This window comes from Scardinius erythrophthalmus (genome assembly GCF_964197995.2).
Source record: "Scardinius erythrophthalmus genome assembly, chromosome: 15".
Classification (NCBI taxonomy): Eukaryota; Metazoa; Chordata; class Actinopteri; order Cypriniformes; family Leuciscidae; genus Scardinius; species Scardinius erythrophthalmus.
In genome coordinates, this window is record NC_138235.1 from 37,560,796 (window position 1) to 37,587,373 (window position 26,578).

Below are 26,578 nucleotides of genomic sequence, written 5' to 3' on the forward strand. Positions count from 1 at the left end.
GGCTGTTATGTTGTAAAGAAGGAGGGTGTTTCGTTGTGTGGTTTTGCACTAGCAGATATAAAGCAGTCTGCTCACAAGTGCGCCATTTCGCAAGAACTGAAACGATGAACTGGTTTTTCCAGTCTTCCTCGCTGTTACAAGTAAGTAAAATATATTCACATCCGATTAGGATGTTCATTAGATATAACCTAAATATGACTGTATATGTTAGACTAACACACTGCATATTTAACAGTTAACACATTGCGTTGTTTAATAAATAGTAGACTATACAATATGCTATGACGTTTTAAAGTAATATAAAAGAGCATTTCTTTTATAACTCGGAATTTAGATAGTGGCGGGCAGATCGAGGCTTCGTGAAACTGAAACAGTTTAAGCAAATGTGCCGAGGCTTTGAGCTCCTGTGGTCAGAACAGTGTAACTGCAACAAAAATCCGGGCCAAACATGTATAAAAACACCTTTTACAAATCTATTGCAATTTTTCATATTGAAAGTAAAACCTTTCAAATGCAATTATCCTACCATCTAATAAGATTATCAAGTGCATGTTCTTTTATTAATTGTCAGGGTTTGTTTTGTTTGTTCTATGAATGGCTCAGCTAAACAATAAGAGAATATTAACTACCATTATTCATTTTAATTCTACTAATGTCTAATTAAAACGTCTACAAATGTATAAAACTGATCAGATATCAGGTAAAACCCACAGACACTTATTCATTTGTTCTCAGTGACTCATGAATCATGGGTTGACGGAGATCGCCCCCCAGCGGCGATCCATTAAAGTGTTTCAAAACAGTTTTGACGTAATGAAGCCTCGTCACGTGACTCTGGCAGTTTGATACACGCTCCGAACCACTGATTCGGAACAAAAGATTCGTAAAGGTTTCGAAGCTTCATGAAGCAGTGTTTTGAAATTGCCGTCACTAAATTTAGACTTTGAAATTAGTTTGTCAGGCAGAATTCTTAATGAATATTTGGTTTTTGTTGTTGTTGTCAACAAAAAAGAAAAAAAGAAAAAGAAAAACTATTGCTGAAATCTATTGTTGGCGTGGGTGCGGTTTTTTATCCTTTCTTTTTACGAGAAGTGCCAACCCCCTGCAGGCCTCACTAACACCTCTTCCAACAGCAACCTGGTCTCACACCCAGGTATTGACCAGGCTCAGCCCTGCTTGCCTTCAGTGGAAACCAGACTTGGGCTACAGGGTGATATGGCTTTGAATTAAAGTTTGAACCGCTTTTAGATCAGGCATATTACTGGGGTCCTAAGCTTGGACTCATCACTTCACCACACCGGCAAAAGAGTCTTCATCTTATTGGCTGACGTCGTTGAACAAAACAAACCGTGATTGGTCATGTTGTTGTGTGAAGAGCAGAACCGTTAAATATGATTGGACCTTTTAGCTCCACCTGTTAACAATCCCACCATGGATGTTTTGTTATCCCAGGGTAGATTTGGAAGCTAAAAATATAATTAAATCAGGGATATATCAAAACGTTCAGCAATATATTGACATAAATTATGAAGACACAGTTCAGATTTTTACAGACGCATCAAAAGATCAGACTGGGAAAACAGGGGTAGCAGTACACATTTTAAAGTATAATGTAAATATTAAAAAAAGGACAACAGACCATCTGGCCATTTTTACAGCAGAAATGGTAGCAATAATTCTGGCTTTACAATGGGTGGAAGAAGTAAAACCAAATAAGGTGATTATATGTTCAGACTCAATGTCCTCACTAGAATGCATTCAAAGTGGAAAATCTACATGTAGACAGGATCTACTAGATGAAATTAATCAAATTAATTTTATAATAAGTCAACAAAGCATAAGCGTAGGATTTATATGGGTTCCTGCACACAGGGGAGTGAAGGGCAACGAGAAGGCAGACATGCTGGCAGGAAGCAATTACATCAGAACTGGTTGAACTCGATATTAAATTAAGTAGGTCAGAAATTAAAAGTATAATTAAGAACAAAATTAACATAAAGTGGCAGGAGATATGGGATAAGGAGGGAAAAGGCAGACATTTGTATAATATACACAAAAATGTTACAGCTAGAAAATTCAGTGGATTGGAAAGACAGGAGGAAACATGGTTTTCCAGACTGAGGATGGGACATACAAGTTTAAATAGTGGATTACACATAATAGGGAAACATCAGACTGGACTATGCATAAATTGTGGAGTAGTAGAAAATGTAAAACATATACTTATAGATTGTACACAATACACCAGAGAAAGGGAGAATATGAAGAGAGCAATAGACAGAGAGTTTATTATAAATTTATTGAGTGTAACCAGCACACAGTCCACAGTTAGGGCAGTTATTAATTATCTTAAAGAAAGCCAACTAGCAAGAAGAATTTAGTTTATTTATTTATTTATTTAATTAATAATATTATTACAAGTTTGAGGAGCTATAAGAGTGGAAGCTGGAGGAGCTGAACACGCAGCGCCAGCTGAAGCTTTATTTAGTGTTTATTTAGTTACTTTTTTTTTTTTTTGACATCCCTATGTGATCACACCTCAGCCCAGTAGATGGCGGTAATGCACTTTGACTGCAAACTGCCAATAAAAATTATAGAAGAAGAAGAAGCTCCACCTGTTGTGGGGAGGTCTTTTTCTGTGGGTGCTCACTGAGACACGCCATGTTTTTATTTTGAAGCGGTAGGACTGTACACAATTCGCATCGCTAGCGTTTGCTTCCACACTTGAAGTATTCCTTTGGGCCTTTGTTTTGAAGCTTTTCTTTTACAAGATGATCACTGTAGCCTGGCTCTTTGTCGCTACTACAGGTAGGTGGACACTTCTGTGTGGACTTAATAGGGAATGGATCCGAAACCCGGTATTAAACTGGACCCATTTAATTGAATTTACATTGAGTAAGCTCGCGTGTGTAGTTTTTTTCCTTTTCTTTTTTCTTAATGCTCGTGCTCATGTTCATTAAAGCTTCGAAATTCGAATGAACCCTTTCAATCCCAGCTTTTAAATTCCAATGCAGAATGTGCGTGTCAGATGTATGTTCTCCAGACACGCCATCTCCCGCGCGTTAGTTTCTAAAGTGATGCCATGTCACGTTAAACTGCTAACGTTACTGGACAACTGGAGACGAACACTCGCATAAACATATTGGTGGTGCTGTGGTGAGCATTATGTGATTTTGTAAGGGGCATACTCTGTATTGCGGTTCTCTGCCTGCCATTTCCTGATTAGGGTTGACAGGCTGTGGGGAGGTTTGGGTGCCATTTTCTTTCAATATTGTTTTTCTTCTTCTTCTTTTTTTTTTTTTTTTTAAGAGAGAGGGAGCTTGTAGCCCTGTGTCTTTTGTTTCATGTTCTTTGATTTGCTTTGTTTTGATTAACCACGTAGTGACTTTTTGTTTTGTTATTGTAGCTATATACAACAGAGAATCAATATATGAATCTTTTACTTTTTATATATAAGCCTTAGTAGTTGCTTTGTAAAAATGGTGGACTGAAGACGGAGCTCAAACAAACTAAATTATTTTAAGTTAAGTTACCTCTACCTGAGGCAGAAGGACTTAGCAGTGATCCTGATTTGCAATCATTTGATCGGCAAGAACAAAACGAGTTGCTTTTGTATCTAGGTTTTAACAAATGCTATTTTTGCATTGAGAAGGAATTTTGTGGTCTCAAACATGCAGTATATTTCTATAGTCAACCAACTTTTATGTCAAAATATCACATGTGATTCATGACCCCTTTAATACATTGTTCATCTGAAAAAAATTATACAAAATCAGTTTGGAACCAATTATGGTACATCTGCCTTACTGACGGGGCAGTGAATGTTTGAATGAACAAGACAAAAACTTGTTCTAAAGTGTAGTAAATAATTTCCTCCTTTGGTGTCTCTCTTTCCAAACAGTCGCTGTGCACGTTGCTGGGTCCAAGTTGGAGGCAACGGAGGGACACAATGTTTTCATGCACTTCGAAACTGGACTGGAGAGAATCGATGAAGTCAGAATCATTTTTGAAGGAGAGAGCAAGGGAAAACTTTTGCTTGCACATTACTGTTCCCCTGCCGCTGTTCCCAAATGTGACCCCTTCGAAACACCTCAACAACTGCAAGTTGAGGGAGGAAATGTGTCCATGATTCTTCTGAATGTGAACAGCTCCAGTTCAGGCCTCTATACAGCACAAGTCATCACTGATAATCAGATGTCTGAGGTGACTTCTACGCTTGTTGTAAACCGTGAGTATATTACTATTATAAATCTGTTTGCATGTAATGTACCAGAATCAAGATTATGAGAGACAATATTAATGGTCAAAACAGGCTGATTTTACCACTGGATTTCATAGCTTTGTAATATAAAAATCCTTCTTTGCTAGACCTGATAATTAATTTGGTATATAATCATATTAATATTAAAAAGTAGAATTCTTAAAGTAGCATTATAAAGTTTACTTGCAGTTAGCTATACAACAACAACTTGCTTTGTTCTGGTTTCACCTCACTCCAGGCTAAACTAAATGATTTTATGGGTAATTTGTCTACAGATTGTCATATAAATATCCTGCAAATACTGTAGATTATTAAGGCTAAATCTTACTAACCACTCTTTCTAAATGGTGTAAGCATTTCAGAGGTGTTCAAAATAAATTATTTGTTAGTAACGTTTTATAATAAGGTTTGATTTGTTAAAATGGGTTTATGTTTTTAAGTGTCAGAAAATTTGCTTTGGCGGCCAACAAAAAAATTTCAATGCAGGATAAAACCCTGCATAACTGCTCATTAAGTTTCTTTAACTCGCTAAAATTCCTTTACTTGTGCTGGCATGACACAATGTAAAGCATTTTATCATATGTTTGTATCTTGATAAATGAAGTTTGCACATGATCTAAAACTGCAGAGACTGAGGCCATCCTTAAAAATATTACATAACCAGACTGACCCTGTCAATTTAGGACCGACCCAATTATTATTTTTTTCTTTTAGTCTGATTACCTGCCTTGAAGGAGAACTCCGGTCAATTTTAACATTGAGCTCATTTTTTTGTACATTTGGAGTGCTGTCAATGCAGAGAACAATGACAAAAATCGGTGTTGCCTACACCGTGTTATCCTCTTTTTAAAATTTGCACCCTGTTGACTTCAATGGGGCAAGTTTTAAACCTGCTTTTAGCCTCTTAACATCCTTGATGTGTCATTACAAGTGCACAGACAATGTGAGTGATTCCTTCTGAGTGAACGCGGGTGAATCTGACTGCAGTAGATGTGAAAGATATGAATAAAAGTGATGTTAATTCAGCCAGCGCAAATACCTGTATTTACATCCTGTTTTCGGTCGAAGTCCACAGTAGTCGATTGTCGAGTTCACGCGCATGGTCATAGGTACTAAACCAATGCGTGTGAACTGTTTAACGACTGGCTTAAGGCCAAAAATACGTCTGTGGACAAAGTAGAGGGAGACGGGGAAGACGCTTTAAAGCCCCAGCTGCAGGCTTTTTATGCCACTGTCCGAAATGCATCAGGCGCAGAGTATTCAGTAGAGGCAGTGTAGAGAAAATAAATCTCTGATAGCCGAGGCACTCCTTAATTAAAATGTCTTTATTGCAAAAATGACATGTCCTAACTGGACAACTTTAAAATGCCCAGGCGTAGCGGCATGGGTCCTTCTTCAGGGCATAGTGAAGCAGATAAAAAAAACTGATCTTATAATAATAAAGACACACAGGTAGAAGCAAACACACAGGTGCTGACAATCAGTATTGAAGGTCTGCAGGTAATTGCTAGGACACGCCTCTCACATGGTTCTCAGCACTAAAGCTATTAGTCACAATAATAAACAGAAACACAGGCAACAGATAACATGCATATATTCATGGATACCTCTCACATGGTTCTCAACACTGAAACTGTTGGTCACAATAATAAACAAAGAAGCAACAGATGGCATGCATATACATTCATGCATACACATTCATGCATATATTACTAGGGCACGCCTCTCACATGATTCTCAGCACTAAAGCTGTCGGTCACAATGTAAGCAAAAACACAAGCAACAGGTAGCATGCATATATTCATGCATACACATGCATACACATTCATGCATACACATATACATATACAATACATATGACAAGTGAATAGTCACAGGAAAGAACAATATTCCAAAATCACAGAAAAGGTCTATAATCTATCTCCTCATTTAATCCTGGATAGTCCATTGCTTTGAAACTCCATATCCAAAAGGTTTCACGTTGCAACAACTGTTTTAAAATATCACCTCCACGTATTGGTTTTTTTAATAATTCTTAATGCCCTGAATTCTCAAAGATGAAGGGTCACTATGGTGTATTTCTTTATAGTGTTTGGCCATAGGGTAATCTTCGTTGTTGACTCGAATTGCGTATTTGTGTTCATAAAACCGCTCTTTTAGTTTTCTTTTAGTTCTGCCCACATAGAAACACCCACATGGGCATTGTAGGCGGTAGACCACATATTCAGAGTTACAGTTAATAAAACCATTAGTCTTAAATTCTCTCTGCATTCTCAGATCACAAAAAGTCTTACTTTGAATGACACCCTCACAATGACCGGAAGATCCACACCTATAGGTTCCCCACAACCCTTTTTCTAGCCATGTTTTTCGTCTAGGACCTGGGGGCTGTTCCATAAAAGCCGCTTAGAAAAGCGGGGATTAAACTCCAAAACCGGACTTGAATGAGCCTAACAAATGAGTTGGGGCTAAAGTGGTTCCATAAAAGGTAATTGAAGCTCACGCAATCTCACTAATTTGATCCAGGTTTATCTAGTCTAGATAATTGCGTGTGCACGCGTTTCTTAAGCAGCCCTAGAGGTCGATCGTGGATCAAATCGATCCACCATCAAACAGCGTATATTTTGTGCTGTTTTATGCGTTTGTGACATGTTTTCCCCCCCCCTCAGTTCAAAACGTACATTTTACAGTTATATTCTCCATTTGTAAATGTTCGAAAGTCATGCAAATATATCCATTTTGCTGCTAATTTTCATATTGAACGAGCGCTGCTGCGCGCATGCGCGCCAAATATAGGAGGGCAATAATTCTGACTAAAATATACATTTTGCTTGGAAAATTAATATGCGATATTTTATAACACTAGAAATATCTTCTAATTATAATAATTTATCTTAAGGATGTTGGATAAGTTGCACTGAACTTCTAGCGAACAGAAGTACTTCAGTGAAGTACTTTTTATTTTTTTTTGTAAGAAACTAAATATATAAAGATACAAAATATAGTTTTGGGTATAGGACCTATACTTAATAAAGATGATGTATACTTATTTAGAATGCTGAGAATTACAGCTTTTAAAGGGATACTCCACTTTTTTCGGAAATATGCTCATTTTACAACTCCCCCAGAGTTAAACAGTTGAGTTTTACCGTTTTAGAATCCATTCAGCCGAACTCCGGGTCTGATGGTACCACTTTTAGCATAGCTTAGCATAGATCATTGATTCTGACGAGTCCAGTAGCATTTCTTTCAAAATGACCAAAGAGTTTCAATATTTTTCCTATTTAAAACTTGACTCTTCTGTAGTTAAACCGTGTACTAAGATCGACGGAAAATGAAAAGTTGCGATTTTCTAAGCCTATATGGCTAGGAACTACTCTCATTCCAGCATAATAATCAAGGAACTATGTGGCTGTACCATGGGTGCAGCAGGCGTAATGATATGACGCAGCGCCTGAAAATAGTCCCCAGCTCGGTAACTTCTTCCAACGTGACCGGGACTAAGTTTGTCTAACCTATTAGAACTATTTTCAGGCGCTGCGTCATATCATTACGCCTGCTGCACCCATGGTACGAAGTTGCTTAGAAAATCGCAACTTTTCATTTTCCGTCGATCTTAGTACACGGTTTAACTACAGAGGAGTCAAGTTTTAAATAGGAAAAATATTGAAACTCTTTGGTCATTTTGAAAGAAATGCTACTGGACTCATCAGAATCAATGATCTGTGCTAAGCTATGCTAAAAGTGGTACCGTCAGACCCGGAGTTCGGCTGAATGGATTCTAAAACGGTAAAACTCAACTGTTTAACTCTGGGGGAGTTGTAAAATGAGTATATTTCCGAAAAAAGTGGAGTATCCCTTTAATGCAAACTTTTTTTTTTTGGAGAAAGCAAGAATCCCCAGTTTTAAATGAGTAGATTTAGTTTCTAAAGTACATTATGGAGAGGATAACATTAAATTAACCTGTTAACCGTTGCCAGTGCGCCCGCGCACTGAAGCGTTATTTATTTATTTAATTCAAAATTACTATCAGATTTAATGTTATACCTTGACAAACTATACATAATTAAAAAGATATAATACTAAAGTTTCAGTATTTGACCACTATTGTATTCTGAGAAACTCATAGTGACAGTTATGTCTTAATTTGTGTCAGGAGTTATGAAATGAAAAAATGAGTGGATACCTTTAATATGAATTATGCGCGTCAGCCGCTTTCATTCATAAAAAACTCTGTGCTGTCGTCATGACAGCGGTACACAAAACAACGTGCCTCAGGGCTTTAGCTCAAAAATGTGCAGATTTGGAGAAATATTGATAGATTCTCATAGATTTACATCATATTTCTATAGACAGGAATAATATTTATTGAATTTATACCCAAATGCGTCGATGTAATCTTTATGAGCATTTGGTATTCCGATACTGTGTTTTTTAATTCATACCAATAGCCTGAGGGCGCTACATGCACAATAATAGTCCATATATGGAACATGAAGAAGAGCCATGACCATGTGACATTCCAGGACGTCACTGATACCTGACTGATACACACAAAGCTAACAAGAGATCGCGCTGTAACATGCAGATACAGATGTTTTGAAGACAATAAACATGATTGCACTGATATTTGAGTTACCTGTGTTTTTCAAGCCATGCCAGGTATTTTCATAATAATAGATTATATTTATAATGTAATGCTAATCTATATAGACTATCATTGTGCAGAACACTATCCAATAGTATATTTTCTGTCTGATTTTTTTATCTGAAGCCAAATTAGATCACAGAAGATTATTTAAAATACTCAACGTGCGTTAAAAAGTAAGTTTAGAGCACAAACATGGTTTTAATCTCATAAATTGTCGTGTATTGATGGTGTGCTAAGCTAACATGCTAGCTAGCCCTAGGTGCACCTGCTACCTAGAGGTTATACTTTTATTATTTTTTGAATGCTACCTGAAATGTGTCTTTATTCAAGAAATGCATTTGATACAGTTTAAAATGTGTGGTAAACTTTGAGAAAAGAAATTAGGGACTGAAACCCTATGAATAGCCTGTGAATAGCCAGTCGTTAGTAGCTATAATGCAGACAAAAGAAATGCATATTTCGAGCCATAACCAGGCTGGAGAGGTGTGAATGTGTGCAGGGGGAGACTGAGACTGAATGGGGATCGTCTGCACCACAAAACAATAGAGACAATATACTGGATAGATGGTTAGAAGATGACAATAAACAACAGTAGCATTTTAGCGTCAAATCAAAATAAAGTCATTTGACATGGTCTTGAAAAACATTTAACCAAATACAGAGTTTTGGACTTATTATCTTCAGATTTTAAACATAGAATGTTTAGACATATGGCTTTAGCTGTAGTGCATTTCTAGATTGCTCCAGTGCCAACTTCAATTTTATTTTCATGAGGATGTTTCATAAAAATTAATTTCTAATAATTTTACAAAACTTTGAAGCTATTTATAACAATTTTTGTCATTATGACAATAATTAATTCTACATTTACAATAAACTGCCAGGTGTCAGCTTTCAAATGAGATCATACTTGTGCTTTTAATGCAAAGGGTTCATGAACTGTATCTGTTTCAGTTTGGGTATGTCATTTCTGGGGATTTTTCAAAAGTGGGGTTGCAGCTTAACAGGTTAAGAGCAAATGTATACATTTTGAAAAGATATGTGCAACTCTAAAATCAAAGAATATTCCATAAAATAAAGGAATATATATTAGCCTACATTAACTACATTTTTATATAACCCTCCCTCCCTTTTATTTCTAGTTATTTGTTATTTTATTTATTTACTTATTTAATATTGAATATTTGATATTCAAATAATATTACTTGAATAACTATTAGGAATTATGTGTCATTATAAGAGTTTGATATAAATATGTGAATGTTAAATTTTTATTACTATTTATTTATTGTTTTTTGTCTTTTCCCCCTTAAATCATATGTAAAAGTGTCTATGTACTTCTTGGTTATTGTTCTAATCATGTGTGTTGGTGGGTATTATCACAAAAGAAAAAAAGTAGAAGGAAAAATAAGGAATATTTATTGGGGGAAAATATGATGTCTTTAAAGGAACTGTCAATTTGTATAATTGTGTTAAATGTGTTTGAATTGAAAGACATAATAAAGACAAAAATATATATATATATATTATATATATATATGAATATTTTTGTTAGTTGGACATTAGATGTGCCTTATTTAGAATTTTAAACCTGTGTGTATATTTTTATGATAGCAATAACTGTAAAGTGACTATTGTAATGGGGTAAATCAAATGTAGGCTAATATACTGTCAATTACTAAGCTCAGATTCATCTTAATAGCCTAGTTAAAATTTATACTCTGCTTTTGTAATTATTTATTTTTAATTATGTGATTTTAACTTCTGCTTTAAAAAGCTTTTTTTTAGATTGTGTTCTAATGTTCTTCTAATAATCATAAACATGTACTACAGCTGCCAAACAAAACCAGAGAGAAATGTATTCATAAATCTTTAAAACAATCTAATTAAATCTTGGGCACAAAACATTCAGCCAGTAAAAAAAAGAAAACCTGTAGTATATGTATTGTATTTAGGCCTCTCCGTAAAATTTCGTGCCGCCTCCGGCTCTCGACAAAATTCGGACAGTCACATGGTCCGATACAGTTTTTCCACCGTGATGGTTCTGTTGCGGTTACCGGCTTGTGTCCATTCTCAACCCGTATAGTGCTGCGCGGATCGCGGATAATCCGCAGGTCGGGCGGGCCAAGTAATACAAACATTCCATTCCAATTAATCGAGGGTGGATGACCGATAAATTATAATGTTTTGAGTTTAATAAACACACGGAACTCTCATCACGGTAAAACGAAATGAAAGTGCGTCACTTTTACTTTCGTTTTCAACAACGTAACGTTAATTCTCTTCAGGGAAAACCCATCAAGGAAAACATCAAGGCTTGACAATAACGCTTGTCTGGGACACGTGTGTTTTTTTGTTTTGTTTTTTTTTGAAGGGAAAAGTGAGAGAGAATTGTTCTACTTGTCCAACCGAACAAATACCCTGATTAAAACCATTTTTTTATTTAAAAATAAAAAATATCTAGGGAATCACCGAAAATGTGAGAAAGATTCTGTTTTATTTAATTTAATGTAAGTGGCGATTGATAGCCTATAGTTGATAATAATAGGCCTACCTAATGTACTGACGGTAACAATGTTGCAACAATGTTGTTAAGAATGTTAAAGGGATACTCCACTTTTTTCGGAAATATGCTCATTTTACATCTCCCCCAGAGTTAAACAGTTGAGTTTTACCGTTTTAGAATCCATTCAGCCGAACTCCGGGTCTGACGGTACCACTTTTAGCATAGCTTAGCACAGATCATTGATTCAGATGAGTCCAGTAGCATTTCTTTCAAAATGACCAAAGAGTTTCAATATTTTTCCTATTTAAAACTTGACTCTTCTGTAGTTAAACCGTGTACTAAGATCGACGGAAAATGAAAAGTTGCGATTTTCTAAGCCTATATGGCTAGGAACTACTCTCATTCCGGCGTAATAATCAAGGAACTGTGCGGCTGTACCATGGGTGCAGCAGGCGTAATGATATGACGCTGCGCCTGAAAATAGGTCTAATAGGTTAGACAAACTTAGTCCCGGTCACGTTGGAAGAAGTTACCGAGCTGGGGACTATTTTCAGGCGCTGCGTCATATCATTACGCCTGCTGCACCCATGGTACAGCCACACAGTTCCTTGATTATTACGCTGGAATGAGAGTAGTTCCTAGCCATATAGGCTTAGAAAATCGCAACTTTTCATTTTCCGTCGATCTTAGTACTCGGTTTAACTACAGAAGAGTCAAGTTTTAAATAGGAAAAATATTGAAACTCTTTGGTCATTTTGAAAGAAATGCTACTGGACTCATCAGAATCAATGATCTGTGCTAAGCTATGCTAAAAGTGGTACCGTCAGACCCGGAGTTCGGCTGAATGGATTCTAAAACGGTAAAACTCAACTGTTTAACTCTGGGGGAGTTGTAAAATGAGCTTATTTCCGAAAAAAGTGGAGTATCCCTTTAAGAAACAATAGCCTAGGCTACACACGACAAGAGTGCTGTTTTCCTGAATGCCATCAAGACTGAAACCGAGACTAATTTCATAAGTTCATTAAACAGTTAAAATTAAGTCACTTACATTTTAGACGCAATGACAGTTTTTGTTCTGTTTCTGCAGCGAAAATAGTTCCAAACAAAGATCACTGCAGAACCATCGCGCATCTCACAGCAACGAACACTTGTAGCATTACTGAATGATTCAGCGTTTCGAACGAATCGGTTGAGTCAAAAATTCAATGACCCATTCATAAACTGCCTCACTCTGAATAAATCAGCCGTTTGAATGAATCGTTTGAATGAATGACTCAATGACTCGCTCATTAAGACGGTCGCCTGCCGCCTCCTACTGGCGGTTTAGTTTAATAAAGTATCATTCTTTTCAACATTCCTTATTTGTATATTCAAAAATATTTAAATTAATCTAATTTAATACAGTTATAATTTTTCAATGTCAATTATTTAATTTGATTGGTAACAGCCTGTGTCTTATTATTTTAATTGAGTATATTGATCAAATTTAAGAATTTGAAATTAAAAATGGAGCAAACATTTAATAAAATTAGGGGGGGAAATGCCCTTTTATATAAGGTACAAAAAATGTAAAAAATGAAAAAACAGGAAATTTAATTTTGCCAAAGGAAGAACTTTTATTTTAAATAAATGTTCATTTTAAATCAGCCTACTTCAGTGTGAAATGTTACCATCATGTTTCACAATGAGAATTTGAATAATTGTAATGTGGTGATCAGATGCAGATATCTAAATCAAAGAATATAGGCGGTTTGCGGGTGGATTATTTATTTTTAACAGTGGATTCGGGTGACTCAAAGTGCATCAGATTAATGAATTTATCTTTAAAATGTACAAAATTTTCTTCCGGGGGGGCATGCCCCATTGAGGCATGCCCCAATTGTCATTGTAGCCTTATTTAAGTTGATTTTCTGTATACTGTGTATTTATTGTTGGACTAATAGTGGTTAATAAAGTCAAATAATGGTATGAGAGAGTGTCAGTGGTAATATCATTGTGTTCTTGTCGGTCAGTGTTAGAGGATCTGTGTAACAACTGAGGCTTAGCCTGACAGTTAGCCTGCCCTGGACCAGGCTAGTTTCCCAGCATAAGTTGCCAGGGTAACTGAGTTTGAACTATTTTAAGTTTGCTTTATGAAACAGAATCCACCGACAATAAGCCTGACTAACCAAAATAAGCCTGGCTTATACTCTAATCTTGGTTTATGGAACAGCCCCCTGGAAACCTGGAAACTATCAATTGAACATTTCAAAAACATCTATTAATTTTTTGGACTTGACTATCTCCATAGATGACAATAATCTTTTGCACACAACAATATATAGGAAAAGCACAGATAGAAACACTTTATTAAGGGCTGACAGCTTCCATCTAAGGAGCCTGAAAGATAACATTCCTTTTGGACAATTTCAGCGTCTTAGACGCATCTGCAATAATGACTCTAGAAGAAGTTACCTTCCAGGCCCTAGACGAAAAACATGGCTAAAAGGGTTGTGGGGAACCTATAGGTGTGGATCTTGCAGTCATTGTGAGGGTGTCATTCAAAGTAAGACTTTTTGTGATCTGAGAACGCAGAGAGAATTTAAGACTAATGGTTTTATTTAGAGATGCACCGATTACAATTTTCTAGGCCGATTTCCGATTTTTCATTGAGTTTGACCTGCCGATACCGATTTTAGCCAATTCCGATAAAAAAAATTTCTAACCACTTTACAGCACACACAAATATTTATTTTCGATTTTTCTTTAACCCTTTCACGCGTAAGTTTAAAATATTTTAACTGACACCCCCACCCCACACTCCTGAGTGAGTTTTTTCAAGGCGAACGTTCCCTTTAATGTTTCCATGGCGACGCGTCACGCGATCCACCGCAGCCACAATAATACTATATGACAGATGTGTCGCTTTTATTTCGCTTTTCCTTTTTTATTCAAAATATTCACAAACTTGCTTACCATGTCATCAACTAGCCTATCTGATATTCCGATTCTCAAATACGTGTAAGTGAGTGTGTTTGGTCGTTTAAAAACCTTTATAAATAATCTTGATCTATAACATGAATGGGCGCCGCAATGTTGTCCTGTCAGTCGGATTTACAGCACGTGAATTCATCAGTTTCTCCCGAAATAAATGCAAGAAAGTGGCCGGTGAACTGAGAAGAATAGAGTAAACACTGCTTAGTTGTGATATATGACAGCGCTGAACGCGTCCGACTCTGGCTCAGCGCCAGCCAACGCGCGAAAGCACAGTTTGAATCTGGCAGTAATGCGACGACGACGTCACTGAACATTCTAAATGTGGCACCATACTTTCAGGGCCACAGAAATAATAATCCCATATATGAGACCGTACCGCTCAAAAGGTTAATCATGCGGCGGCGGCGCCCGAGTGCATTTGACCGGCATAAAATCGGCATATGTCAGAATGACCGGTCGCCGATCACGTGAAAATCGGCCAATTCCGGTCACCAGCCGATCAATCGGTGCATCTCTAGTTTTATTAACTGTAACTCTGAATATGTGGTCTACCGCCTACAATGCCCATGTGGGTGTTTCTATGTGGGCAGAACTAAAAGAAAACTAAAAGAGCGGTTTTATGAACACAAATACGCAATTCGAGTCAACAACGAAGATTATATGTGTATGCATATGTATGCATGAATGTATATGCATGCCATCTGTTGCTTCTTTGTTTATTATTGTGACCAACAGTTTCAGTGTTGAGAACCATGTGAGAGGTATCCATGAATATATGCATGTTATCTGTTGCCTGTGTTTCTGTTTATTATTGTGACTAATAGCTTTAGTGCTGAGAACCATGTGAGAGGCGTGTCCTAGCAATTACCTGCAGACCTTCAATACTGATTGTCAGCACCTGTGTGTTTGCTTCTACCTGTGTGTCTTTATTATTATAAGATCAGTTTTTTTTATCTGCTTCACTATGCCCTGAAGAAGGACCCATGCCGCTACGCGTGGGCATTTTAAAGTGGTCCAGTTAGGACATGTCATTTTTGCAATAAAGACATTTTAATTAAGGAGTGCCTCGGCTATCAGAGATTTATTTTCTCTACACTGCCTCTTAAGATCTTCTACCTTGGACAGAAGAGCACCCAAATCAAACTAAAAGGAACTGAGCACGCCATTCATCTTGAATCTAAGCAGAGTATTCAGTGTCAAGTTTTATCTTCCGAGCTGGACTGAACCGCTATATAGGGCTGCACGATTCTTGCTAAAATGTGAATCACGATTTTTCTCCATGGGAATTGAGATCACGATTCTCTTAGAAACACTTTTCAAATATTTTCAATAAATCATGTTCCCATTCACTCTGGCGACGAATTTTAAAATTAATTAAACTATAGGCCTATTCTATTTATAAGGTAAAACTTTTACATTTTTAGGCATTAACTAATTCAAATCCCAAATGCCCAAATGTTTTCTTTGTTCACCAAGTAATTTACTGGTCAGGCATTATTGTTAACTCACAAGACAGTAAGGAGAAAATGACAATTTGATGGATAATTTAAATATATTCTGCAATCACATTTTGGTAATGTAGGCCTATTCATTCCGCCGTCACATCTGAGCACGAAACACTGCTTGCTTTTTCAAGATATAAAAATAATTCATAATACAATAATAATTTAATTGTTCATATGTGTTTATTCTTGTTAGAAGATTTTTTTTACTGATTATGAACACAAATTAATCACGACAAACCAAATTAATTGTAATTGTATTATTTATACCATTGAAAAAAACAAGCTGATACCATGGTATTTTAGGTCTACCAATTTTAACAATTTTTCATGAAAAATCAAGATTGTATTTATTTATTTTTCGAAAGTAAGGTTAATGTAAGCAGCTTCTTGCAATAGTCTCCTAAATGCGAAATAAAACCTAAGTGCAAACATTACCACTTTAATGACTGTCCTTTATTTTTCAGTGCATTTGTTTTGCAATATATGGCTATTACTGTCATGGGATTAATATTATAACTATTATGTAGTAGTGTAATGTAGACAGACACAACTAAAAGAGGTCTGAATTTTTCTTTGTACACTGAATGTGGGTTGGCACTTTTAATTTTGAACTCTCAAAGTGCACCAGATTGATGAATTTAACATTGAAATGCACAAAATTTTCTTACGGGGGAGCATGCCCCCGGACCCCCCTAGAAGGCCAGAGGTCCACTCACCACAGATTTACCAAAATCCTGTGAGAAACACTGGTATTGCTACACCAATGCAGCTCATAGCTTGTTTTTGGGATTAATCACTGGAGTATAGTTCAATTGTATTAATAAAAGACAATTTTGCACTTATTTCATCTATTAACTCTCACTCGTTCCTGCTCGCTCATTAGTTTGGGGGTGGGGGGCGTTCAGGGACCTGAATATTGGATAGGGGGCGCTGGCCCAAAAAAGGTTGAGAACCACTGATTTAAAGCTTTATGTTGCTGAACATAATAGAGAACATTAACATAATAGCCTAAATAAAAATAACTAAATAGAACCTGTGCTTTTTGCTCCAATTGGCACAGAATGTACATAGTAGCCTACTTACATCTACTGTGTTTCAGGGAATACTCGACTTGGCGTTTTGAAATATTTCTGTGTTTATTTGGCCGTTTAGGCGCGCAACCAGAGACAGACTGCTTGTCCGTGTTGCGCTCGGAGCGCGCGCACAGCGTCCTGTCAGTATAATTCAGTTCTCTTTCGTGACTTATCGCGCTTTTAATATTTATTTTCGATATAAAGCACATTCTGCTCTTTTCTTTCTCTTTCATCCATGATTTGTTATTAATAACTTTAAACAGAATCATCAACTAAAATCTGCGCCGATTATCAAAAATACGACACATAAAAGAGACATAAAAGAGTCTCTGCGTAAAAGTGTAAGTAAAAGGACAGCAAAGCACCCGTTTCAATAAAAGGATATATTAAAGTTTATATAGCCTACTTTTACATTTTCGCTGCTGTTCTAAAATGGTTTTCGCCATTACCTTAAACAAGCTGCAGCTGCTTAATCCAGTGCAGGAGCTGTAACTATTAGATTACCACAGAAATGTAAGCGGTTAGTTGATTGCTGTGGTGACTCGTGAGACGTGACACTCGCGAACTGCACTGAACACGCACTTTTGCCGGTACAACTTGAATATTATTAGCATACACTTTTCATTAACTTCGGTAGGCTGTACAACAAGGGAATTGTAATTGGCTGCTTTTTCTGCAGAGATCTGAATGCAGGGAAATACACGGAAGTGAATCGCCATCATTAAGAAATGAGATTGCATTTATGTTTGAATCGAGATCGTGATTTTTTTTTTTCTCTTTATTTTTTTTTCGATTAATCGTGCAGCCCTACCGCTATATATCCAAATACAACATCATTGGGCAGTCAGAATTCCAATCATCCAACGACGTATTTAAGGCCGTCCTCAAAAAGTTTCGCAAGGCTGGGAAAGACTCCAGTTCTCATCATCCTCCCATTTTGACCGCTGAAATAGAGTGCATTCGTAACTCTACGTATCTGTCACCAGACACCGCAAGGTCTGGTTTGACATTCAGCTGAACCTGGCAAGGAGGGGGCGTGAAGGAAATCGAGAATTAAGAAAGAATTCATTCGTCATTAAAAAGATGATGCTTGTATGGATGTATGGATCAATGATCAATGATCAGCGGGGCAGTCAGGTTATACAAAAGATACACCAACCATTCATTAACAAGCACTGCAGTTCAAATGCTGTCAGAGGCAGGGCTGGAGAGCAGGCAGATCATGTCTGTCACAGGGCACAAAAACAGGCTAAGAAAAAACATGTCTTGCCTAGAACGATTAGTTTCAGTGAACAAAAAAATTAACAAACAAAATCATGTAAACAAGTTTTCCACCAAGTGGGCTAATTTGAACGGCGCAAACACCCTGCATCATTCACTGACGCTTGCGCACAGTCCACACAAGTAAACACCGCCTTTCATGTGCAGCTCCCACACACTACTTTGTGACATTTGGCACATGTCTCCTTGTTTTTGTTTTTTTTCCCCCAGTTCCTCCGTACTATCTGCTGCTGCTCCTGCTCTCAATAGCGGGAAATGTAACGGACTTATGACATCTATAATGGCCATTCTAGGTAGAAATAGTCAGAACTGTTTTGTGATTTTTAATAAAATAAGTGTCAGAATAAAATATACACATATTTAGGAAAAGTCAGAATCCTACACCTACATTGATTTTATTTGAACAAAGTTATTACACTGTAAAATTTAAAACCGGTCAGAATGACTGCCTTTGTAGTTCTAGTGTTAATGATGTAAAAACTCATTGTCGCATTGTTTGATCCACAGCATGAAGTCCTCAAGATTTGTATAAAGCCTTATGAAAAATATGGCTTGCCTTGCACTGTTTCTTGGAAATTTTGCGTTTGAATCGGTTCAAACAGATCCTCATTTGACTTTGACTAGAAAAGAGCAACAGCTCGTCAGATAATTTGGCACATAACATTTGCTAAAGTAGGATTGGCCAGTAATGTTTTAAGGTGATAGTTAAGCGTGGATTGTTTTGCAGTTTAAAGTCCTCTAAATGTCTCTGTTCTTGTTGTCTCTTACAGAAGCTCCAGTTTCCTCCACTACATCTCCTCCACACAGCAGCCCAACACCTCCCAGCTCCTCTGACCTTCACTGGCTTTATGCTTTAATTCCAGTCATCATCATCATCTTGGTTTTTTGCTGCTACTGTAGATGGAGGAAGGCATGTATTACTTACATTTATTCTTTTATCAGTGGATATGAGCATTACTGCAGTTCTAATCAGGGTTTCTACTCGGTTAGGAAAAGTATGGAATTAGAATTTCCAGGTCTGGAAAAGTAAGGAAAACCAAATACAGAGTATGGAAAAGTATTTGTATTTCCAGACTATTGCCCCTATTTATTTTTCTATAATAAAAAATTAAGAATTTAATGAAAACAAACTAATCATACAAGACGCGTTTTTAACTTGGTGATTATTTAAAACACGTTGCACTTTTGCAGACATTTTTAAGATCCAAAGTTGTATCTGTTAACATTAAATAATGCACTGCGAACTAACATGAACAAATATTTTATTAACTAACACCTAAATAATGCAAGTCATTGGATAACATTGGGCTGCATATAAAGAAACAAAATGCATGTGCCATGGATAAATAAAATGGAATCGCTTCCGCACGGACAATGAGGAAATTATTTTAATCAATGTTATTATTATTATTATTGTAATTATTTCAAATAATTGCCGAAGAGAACGAGCACCGGGAAACTGAAGAACTTTTCTAGCGGGTTGTTTAACTCAACGAAACGCATCCTATGTGAGATTAATCAGATATTTATATTACATAAACTTAATACTACGACTTATATCTGCACAAAATGATGTGAATGCTGCACAAGCGAATTGACTGTGCTGATCAGAAGTAATCCCTGTTCTGGACGCGCTATTTCCACAACAATGCGCTGTAACTGCAACTAAAGTCAGGGAATTCACAACGTTTTATTACAATAGTGTTCTCATTTTATAATGGCATGTATATGACAGTGCATATGATATAATATTAATGTGCATTGTTGTTTGAGCTGCGCACGCTAAAGATAAAGATGATCAGTACAATGAAGCGCTTTACTGCATCGTTCATTAACTCAACCACACGCATCCTACAGTATATGAGATTATATATATGTTTTGAAATGTAAACTGATATTAGTATTTGACATATTTGATGTACTTGCAGTAATATATATATATATATATATATATATATATATATATATATATATATATATATATATATATATATATATATTACAACTTACAATGGCACAAAATGCTGCGAATGCTCAAGCGAACTTAACTGTGCTTGTCGTGAGGGCTTGACTCCAGACGCGCTCTTTCCGCCACAACACGCTCAACGCGCTGAAACACTGGCGAACAAGTATTCACAACTTTCTTTTACAGGCGTGCTCTTATTATAATGTTATGAAGCCTATGTGACAGATTTGTGCTGCACATGTTGCACTTAACTGTATCTTCCTTTTCTAAGTGATTACAATCATTCAAAAACATCATGACGAACAGCACGCATCTCTCAACTTAAAGTCCGCGTGAACCGGAAGTTGCAAATTACCTTTCTCCAGTGTTGTGACGTATTTCCCAGTGAAAAGGAATATTGAACAGAGGCAGGGTTTTACTCTAGCGCTCCTCCTCTCCATCTCTGCTCATAGCAGACTAACGGTTAGAGGGGAGTGGTTAAGCGTTTCCCAAACCAAGCCGTCAAACCTACGTCATCAGAGAAGGAACGCCATTCCAGACCGGAAGTAACTTTTCAGATTTTGATTAAATATTACCACAGCAAACTATTTTTTACTGTGTATTAACTTGCACGGATTAATTTTTCACCACAAGACTAGTAATATGCGCTAACAAAGTAAAGAGGGTCAATTTTGATTTCAGTTGGACTTTAAGTAAATAAGCTATTATCTATCGACTTGCAGGGTATACGCAGATACGGCGTATACCCACTTCTTTTTCAGTCGGCATTGCGTATACCCACTTCTAAATCCCCTCTGATGTGCATCATTTAGTAGTTAATCCAATCTCATGTGAATAAAAAAACACCCAGTCAGGGCCGTACCCACCATTGAGGTCCCCAAGGTCCCGACCGCAGTCACTTTTTATAAATATATGCTGCAATGATTCAGCCTCCTCATCTGAGCTGCTTCAGCACTCAAACACGCTCGTCAATGTCAAAATGTTTGTTTTCACAGAAGCGTGTGCCGAGCGCGGATCCCAACGCCATGCTTCAGTTAACAATCATACAGTGCGAGATAAGATGCAAGTAGCAAACTAAACAGCTGTTTTTCGCTTTGAAGTTTTAAATGACCGACATAAATAATCAGTGGAAACTTTAAGCTCAATTTAACAACACAAGCACCCTATAAAAATATTTGTATAACGTTACCTCGAATTTGTTCGATTATTTCCCCAGTATCAGCACTGGGACTTTTCACTGTTTGTATCACTCCACTTGTTTGCGCAACTTGCATCAATAAGCCAGAAAGTGGCGACTAGTGACGGTCTTTATGAGTGAGCAATTGAACCATTGATTAAATGAACCGATTAGTCCTAAACCATTGATTTAATTTAGGAAAGAAAAAGTAGCTGAAACTGATCTTTGATGCTCATACTAATTGCTCATATGCCTCTGGACACAGAAAGATTGCATTGCCGTTTGTTTGAAATGTAACATCTATGCAAAATAATTCTTGAATCCATTCCCGTTTCGAATATGTGATTGTTTATTGTCAACAATAAGCATAAACATTCTGCATTTCCATGTAATAGTGTGGATCAGTCATTGCAACATTTAAACTGATTCTCATGTTTAAGAATCTGATATCTGATAAAATACTTCATGCTACTGACCACTGACATGCTTTTAAAGCTTGTTGTCTTTTTTTTTTTTGCCTTCAAAACACCTTAAAATGCACATGTTTGTGATCAGAAAAATCTAAATTTTCTTGAGGGAAATTTCCTCGGCCATTAAGATTAATCACTGGCACCACTACATCACTGGCTATATGGCAAGAAAGTGTTCTTACTGTGAATTTGAGTGCATCCATATAGAGAGAGCACTGGTAGGACAAAATATCACAAACTCTGACTCTTTCTTGGCCTAAGAAATTATAAAAATGTGTTCTCAACTTGTGCAGAAGTAGTCAAAATGCTGGATCTGTAACACATGAGAGGATAATGTGTCCTTAAATTTCTCGCTGACGTGTTGAAATACTCTTCAGTTTTTAATGCCTTATTTAACATCACAACAGACATAATAAACTGAATACTCGGAGTCAGATACAAGAATCATGATTAGGATATTTTTTACCTCACTATACTGGGAAATATCCTGATTTAGCCTATTAATAAACACTCCACCTTTGCTAGAGAAATGGAAAAGGATCCTCATATATAGGCCTAAAACGAAGTAATTAAACAAGCAAATTAATAAGTAAATAAGCAAGTTAATGATCAAATACGTAAGCCCTGCCCCCCTCACAATATTATCGTGCATCGCTGATCTCACAGGCGAATGATAGGTAACACTACACCCAGATCAATTTAATTTACTTTTCTGTTTTATTTCACAATACCAATTATGTTACATGTAGTAATATAACTCTGTTAATCCAGCAATGAAAATACATTACTTGTATTGATCTGCAGCTGCCACACACTGCCATACCCTTCTCAAATGTAGAAATTAAGCTTTGACTTCAGCACCTTTTTATTTCATTTGATCTTGTAATTGTGTTTTTCACCAAGCTCAAGATTTCTATTGTTTTCTCTACAGGTCCTGTGTTTTCAACAACCACAACAAAAATTGGAGGGAACCGGTTGCAGTGATTGTATATCCGTCACCATGAACGGTTTTGGAGAAAATACAGACGCTCTTCTCACAGATGGCGAGTGCCTCAACACTAAATAACGTTCGAGCACTTGTTCAATTTGTGAAATTTGATATTGGGATCCATAGTAAGTTTGAATGGCAAAAAACATTTCAAGCTACTTTCATATGTGGTTTTAAATCCTATTCCAGCATCTTCTCTGTAAATCCGTTTGTCTGATCGCTCTGATTGTATTCCGTGAAGCTTTTTTTGCCTGTATGTCACTTTCTCACGCCACGTAAAACTTGAACATCAAATGTCTTTGTCAAGACAACATCTGTGTTGAAAACCATGAGGCTGTTACTGTGTTTTTAGACACTAATGCGCAGGGGTTCCAGAAAATGAAAGACAATCATTTAGATGCTGTCAATTAATATTAGAGATGCACCGATGTATGGGCCAATAATCGGTATCGGCCGATAAAGGCCAGTATTTTCACAATCGGCTGATTGTTTAAAAAGCGCTGCTGATTATATCCTGGCCAGACTGAAACTCACTGTGTGTGAAGAAAATCTCTCTTGTTGAATTTAGGGCAAGTTAATGCAACAATAATGCTTAAACAGTTAAAAACAGCTACACAAAAGCGGCCTCTATTTGACCCAATGAAGCACCCGTAGTTCAAGCCAGGGTTGCAGGTCTGCAGTTTTCCCCTTTACTAAACATTATTTGTAGCGCCTCTCATCCAATAATCGCTAATAGCTCTTTGTTTCTTTTTAGAAGTAAGAAAGCACAGTGCCATTTTTCAAATTCTGTCCATTTTATCACAAATTCAAACAATAAATAGTGTTTTGACGCTCTTAAATGTGACGTGAGATCACTGTAGCGCCTCAGGTCAAGCAGCAGCGCGAGTCTTTTCTTCCACTTTAATACAAATTATATCTATAAAAACATGCATGAATATCAGAAGGCATGTTGAAAGTTACAGTACAACTCACCAATATCATGTAATCACTCAATCAGTGTTTCAACCGTGGAAAGATGTCAATAAAACAGCTTCTGAACAACGTCACTTAATAATAGCTCGAATATAACAGTGTTATATGTGCAATTGAGTTGTATACAAACATTTCAGCTTTATAAAATTATATATTTTTAAAATAAATAGTTGAATATTGTTACGACCGCTAGGGGTCAGCCGCAACAGGAAAAGGAAGAGAGTCACACTATCAGAGAGATGACGTGTAATATGAATTTTATTGACCATGAAGGGTTAGCGTCAGGGGCAGACAAGGCCAAAATAACAAACAAAACAATCTTCTTTTTATAATCTAAATGACCTTAAACAAAAGAAAAAAATGAAAATACAGTTTAACTTACCTAACTCCCTTACCCATAACCAAAGTGAAAAAGCAATACAAATAAAATGGCGTCTAACCCCCTACATCCCTTAATATGGTCACATTATATACAAGAATAATGACACGCTTATTTAAAGAAGTATCAGGTTGACAAGTTAGAATCGTAATCCAAGGAGTAGTTAAACAGGCAATAGTCAGATATAGGAGAAAACCAGAAGTAGTTCCATTCAACAAACACTCAAAGTTTCACTAAACACTATCTCTAAACACTATCTCTTTGGGCACAACACTTCAATCACATTTTCACTAAACACTATCTCTCTGGCATGACACTCTTAATTAAATAATGGTGAAACGAACAAAGCTGAAGAGAAGCACAATTAAAAAAGGTACGACCGCAAAGTACAAAGGCATAAAGCACAAAGTCAGCGAGGCTCAAAGGCAACCATGGTGTGTCAGGGGCGGTCCTTATATCCAGGTCAGGTGCATAGCTGGTCCAATCACAGTCTTCCACAGATTAACAGAGGCAACGCCCATCTGAAACACACTTGTGTACACACAGAGAGAAGGCAAGCAGGACACACCCACACACAAGGACAATTGATACAAACACACAAAATCCTAACAATATAATATCTCTGTTGTGAACCAAATGAGAAGTTCCCTGCAATAGTTTGCAGCATCATTTGGGAGAATGTTTTTTTTCCCATTTGAAAAACCAAACTATCAGTATCAGCCGATATCATTTTGAATAATGGGCTGAGAAATATAATATCGGTGCATCTCTAATTAATATTAATGTTATGTTTTATAATTTATTAATCAAACTATTATTAGAACTATGAATTGACTAATCATTGTTTATTTCAGCAATTAATCAGTAGACTTTAATCAATTATTCAGCTTTACATGTAAAATATTGAGTTATACACTTATTCTAACTAATAGATAAAACAAAGAAATCACTTCAGCTTTTAAAAATTCAAGCTTTAATCTATGCAAACCAAATGATCACTTTACTGCAATATGTTTTGAATTTTGCATTCACTTATAATAATATAGCTCCAGCTCCAGCTGTCACATACTCACACTCTCATGAAATGCCACTTTCATCTTGCATGCATTACAAATTACAGTTTTTTGTTTTCTTTTTAATGGTCAAGCTTTCCCACACTTTACTGGTTTGGCTTCATTTGCACTTTATTGATCTGGTCAAAACATGTTATTTTACTGTTTTCAGTAAGGTAATTATGGTTAAGGAATTATTTTGAATGTATGTTTGTGTAAGTTTAGAATATAACTAATTGTTCATACAAAACTATGTATATATTTGTTTTATGACTTTTATAAATTGTTACATATCTGCTAAAATATGTTAAGTTTGTTATTTGACTATTTTGTGCCTTTTTTTTAGTTTGAGCTAGCTTGAGTGATATTTTCACAGTGAAATATTTTGTTGGCATCAATAATAATAATAAAAAAATCTTTAACCATGTGATACAGTTCTGATGCATTAGAATCAAATGTGTGCTGGTCAAGTTGTGTATTTGTGTATCAAGCAGTATTTCAGGGAGGATTCAAGAATATAGTGTAATGAAACTTTGGTCAAAAAATGGCTAAATTATAAAACATTTCTATCCTGTAGTATACGTAGTAATCTGCACTTGATTTGATGAACTGTTACGGTGATAAGTACACATTATTGGTCATCATCACATACATAATACATAACAAAAAAAAAATGGTTAAGACGACAATTAACTTGTTTGCAAAACTGGCTTATGACATGAGAAATGCAGTCTCCATTAGGAGGAAAGGCTTCTGCGAACTAAATATAATTTACAGACGGAACTTAGATTTAGTCATTTATTTTCAAAATGATATGGTTAAAAGGATTTGTTCTCAGTTTATGCAAATTAGCAGAGTCTTATGAACTAAGAAAAATTGTTCAGAGGTGGAAAGAGTAATAAAATATTCTACTCAAGTAAAAGTACTATTACTACAATTTGTTTTTACTTAAGTACAAGTAAAAGTACCGGTCGAAAAATCTACTCAAGTAAAAGTAAAAAGTAGCTCATTTAAAATGTACTCAGAGTAAAAGTAACTGAGTTACTTTTTTAACAGCGGGGGTGTGGATTGCAACCATCAGTTTGAAGCTCATAAAAGTGCATCTATCCATCATAAAAGTGCTCCACACGGCAACGGGGGGTTAATAAAGGCCTTCTGAAACAAAACGTTGAGTTTGTGAAGAAAGATATTCATATTTAAAACTTTCTAAAATAAAATAACTAGCTTCCGGCCAAACGAACATATGTATTCGACTTAAATCTAAAGCGCAACTTATGCGAGTAATGCGACGTACTGCTGATATTTACGCTACGCCAGGACG

At 36.3% G+C, this 26,578-nt stretch overlaps 1 protein-coding gene across 2 annotated transcripts; it reads left to right on the forward strand.

Annotated features, from left to right (window-relative positions):
- On the forward strand, nt 1-24,235 carry LOC308703374 (uncharacterized protein). 2 transcript variants are annotated; one of them, XM_081386810.1, is made up of 4 exons: nt 1-140; nt 3,902-4,228; nt 19,024-19,163; nt 22,798-24,235. In XM_081386810.1, the coding sequence occupies exons 2-4, from the start codon at nt 3,958-3,960 to the stop codon at nt 22,930-22,932; spliced, it is 546 nt and encodes a 181-aa protein (XP_081242936.1). In that variant the 5' UTR covers nt 1-140; nt 3,902-3,957; the 3' UTR covers nt 22,933-24,235. The 2 variants fall into 2 exon arrangements, with proteins under 2 accessions (XP_081242936.1, XP_081242935.1); XM_081386809.1 differs by lacking the exon at nt 1-140 and adding an exon at nt 2,614-2,808.
- Nucleotides 24,236-26,578: the final 2,343 nt, after the last annotated feature.

Excerpts from the sequence above, each read along its gene's own strand:
- LOC308703374 (XM_081386809.1), top strand. The coding sequence starts at position 2,772 with ATGATCACTGTAGCCTGGCTCTTTGTCGCTACTACAG. Across the intron at positions 4,229-19,023 it reads TTCTACGCTTGTTGTAAACC|AAGCTCCAGTTTCCTCCACT; the intron begins GTGAGTATATTA and ends TGTCTCTTACAG. Across the intron at positions 19,164-22,797 it reads GCTACTGTAGATGGAGGAAG|GTCCTGTGTTTTCAACAACC; the intron begins GCATGTATTACT and ends TTTTCTCTACAG.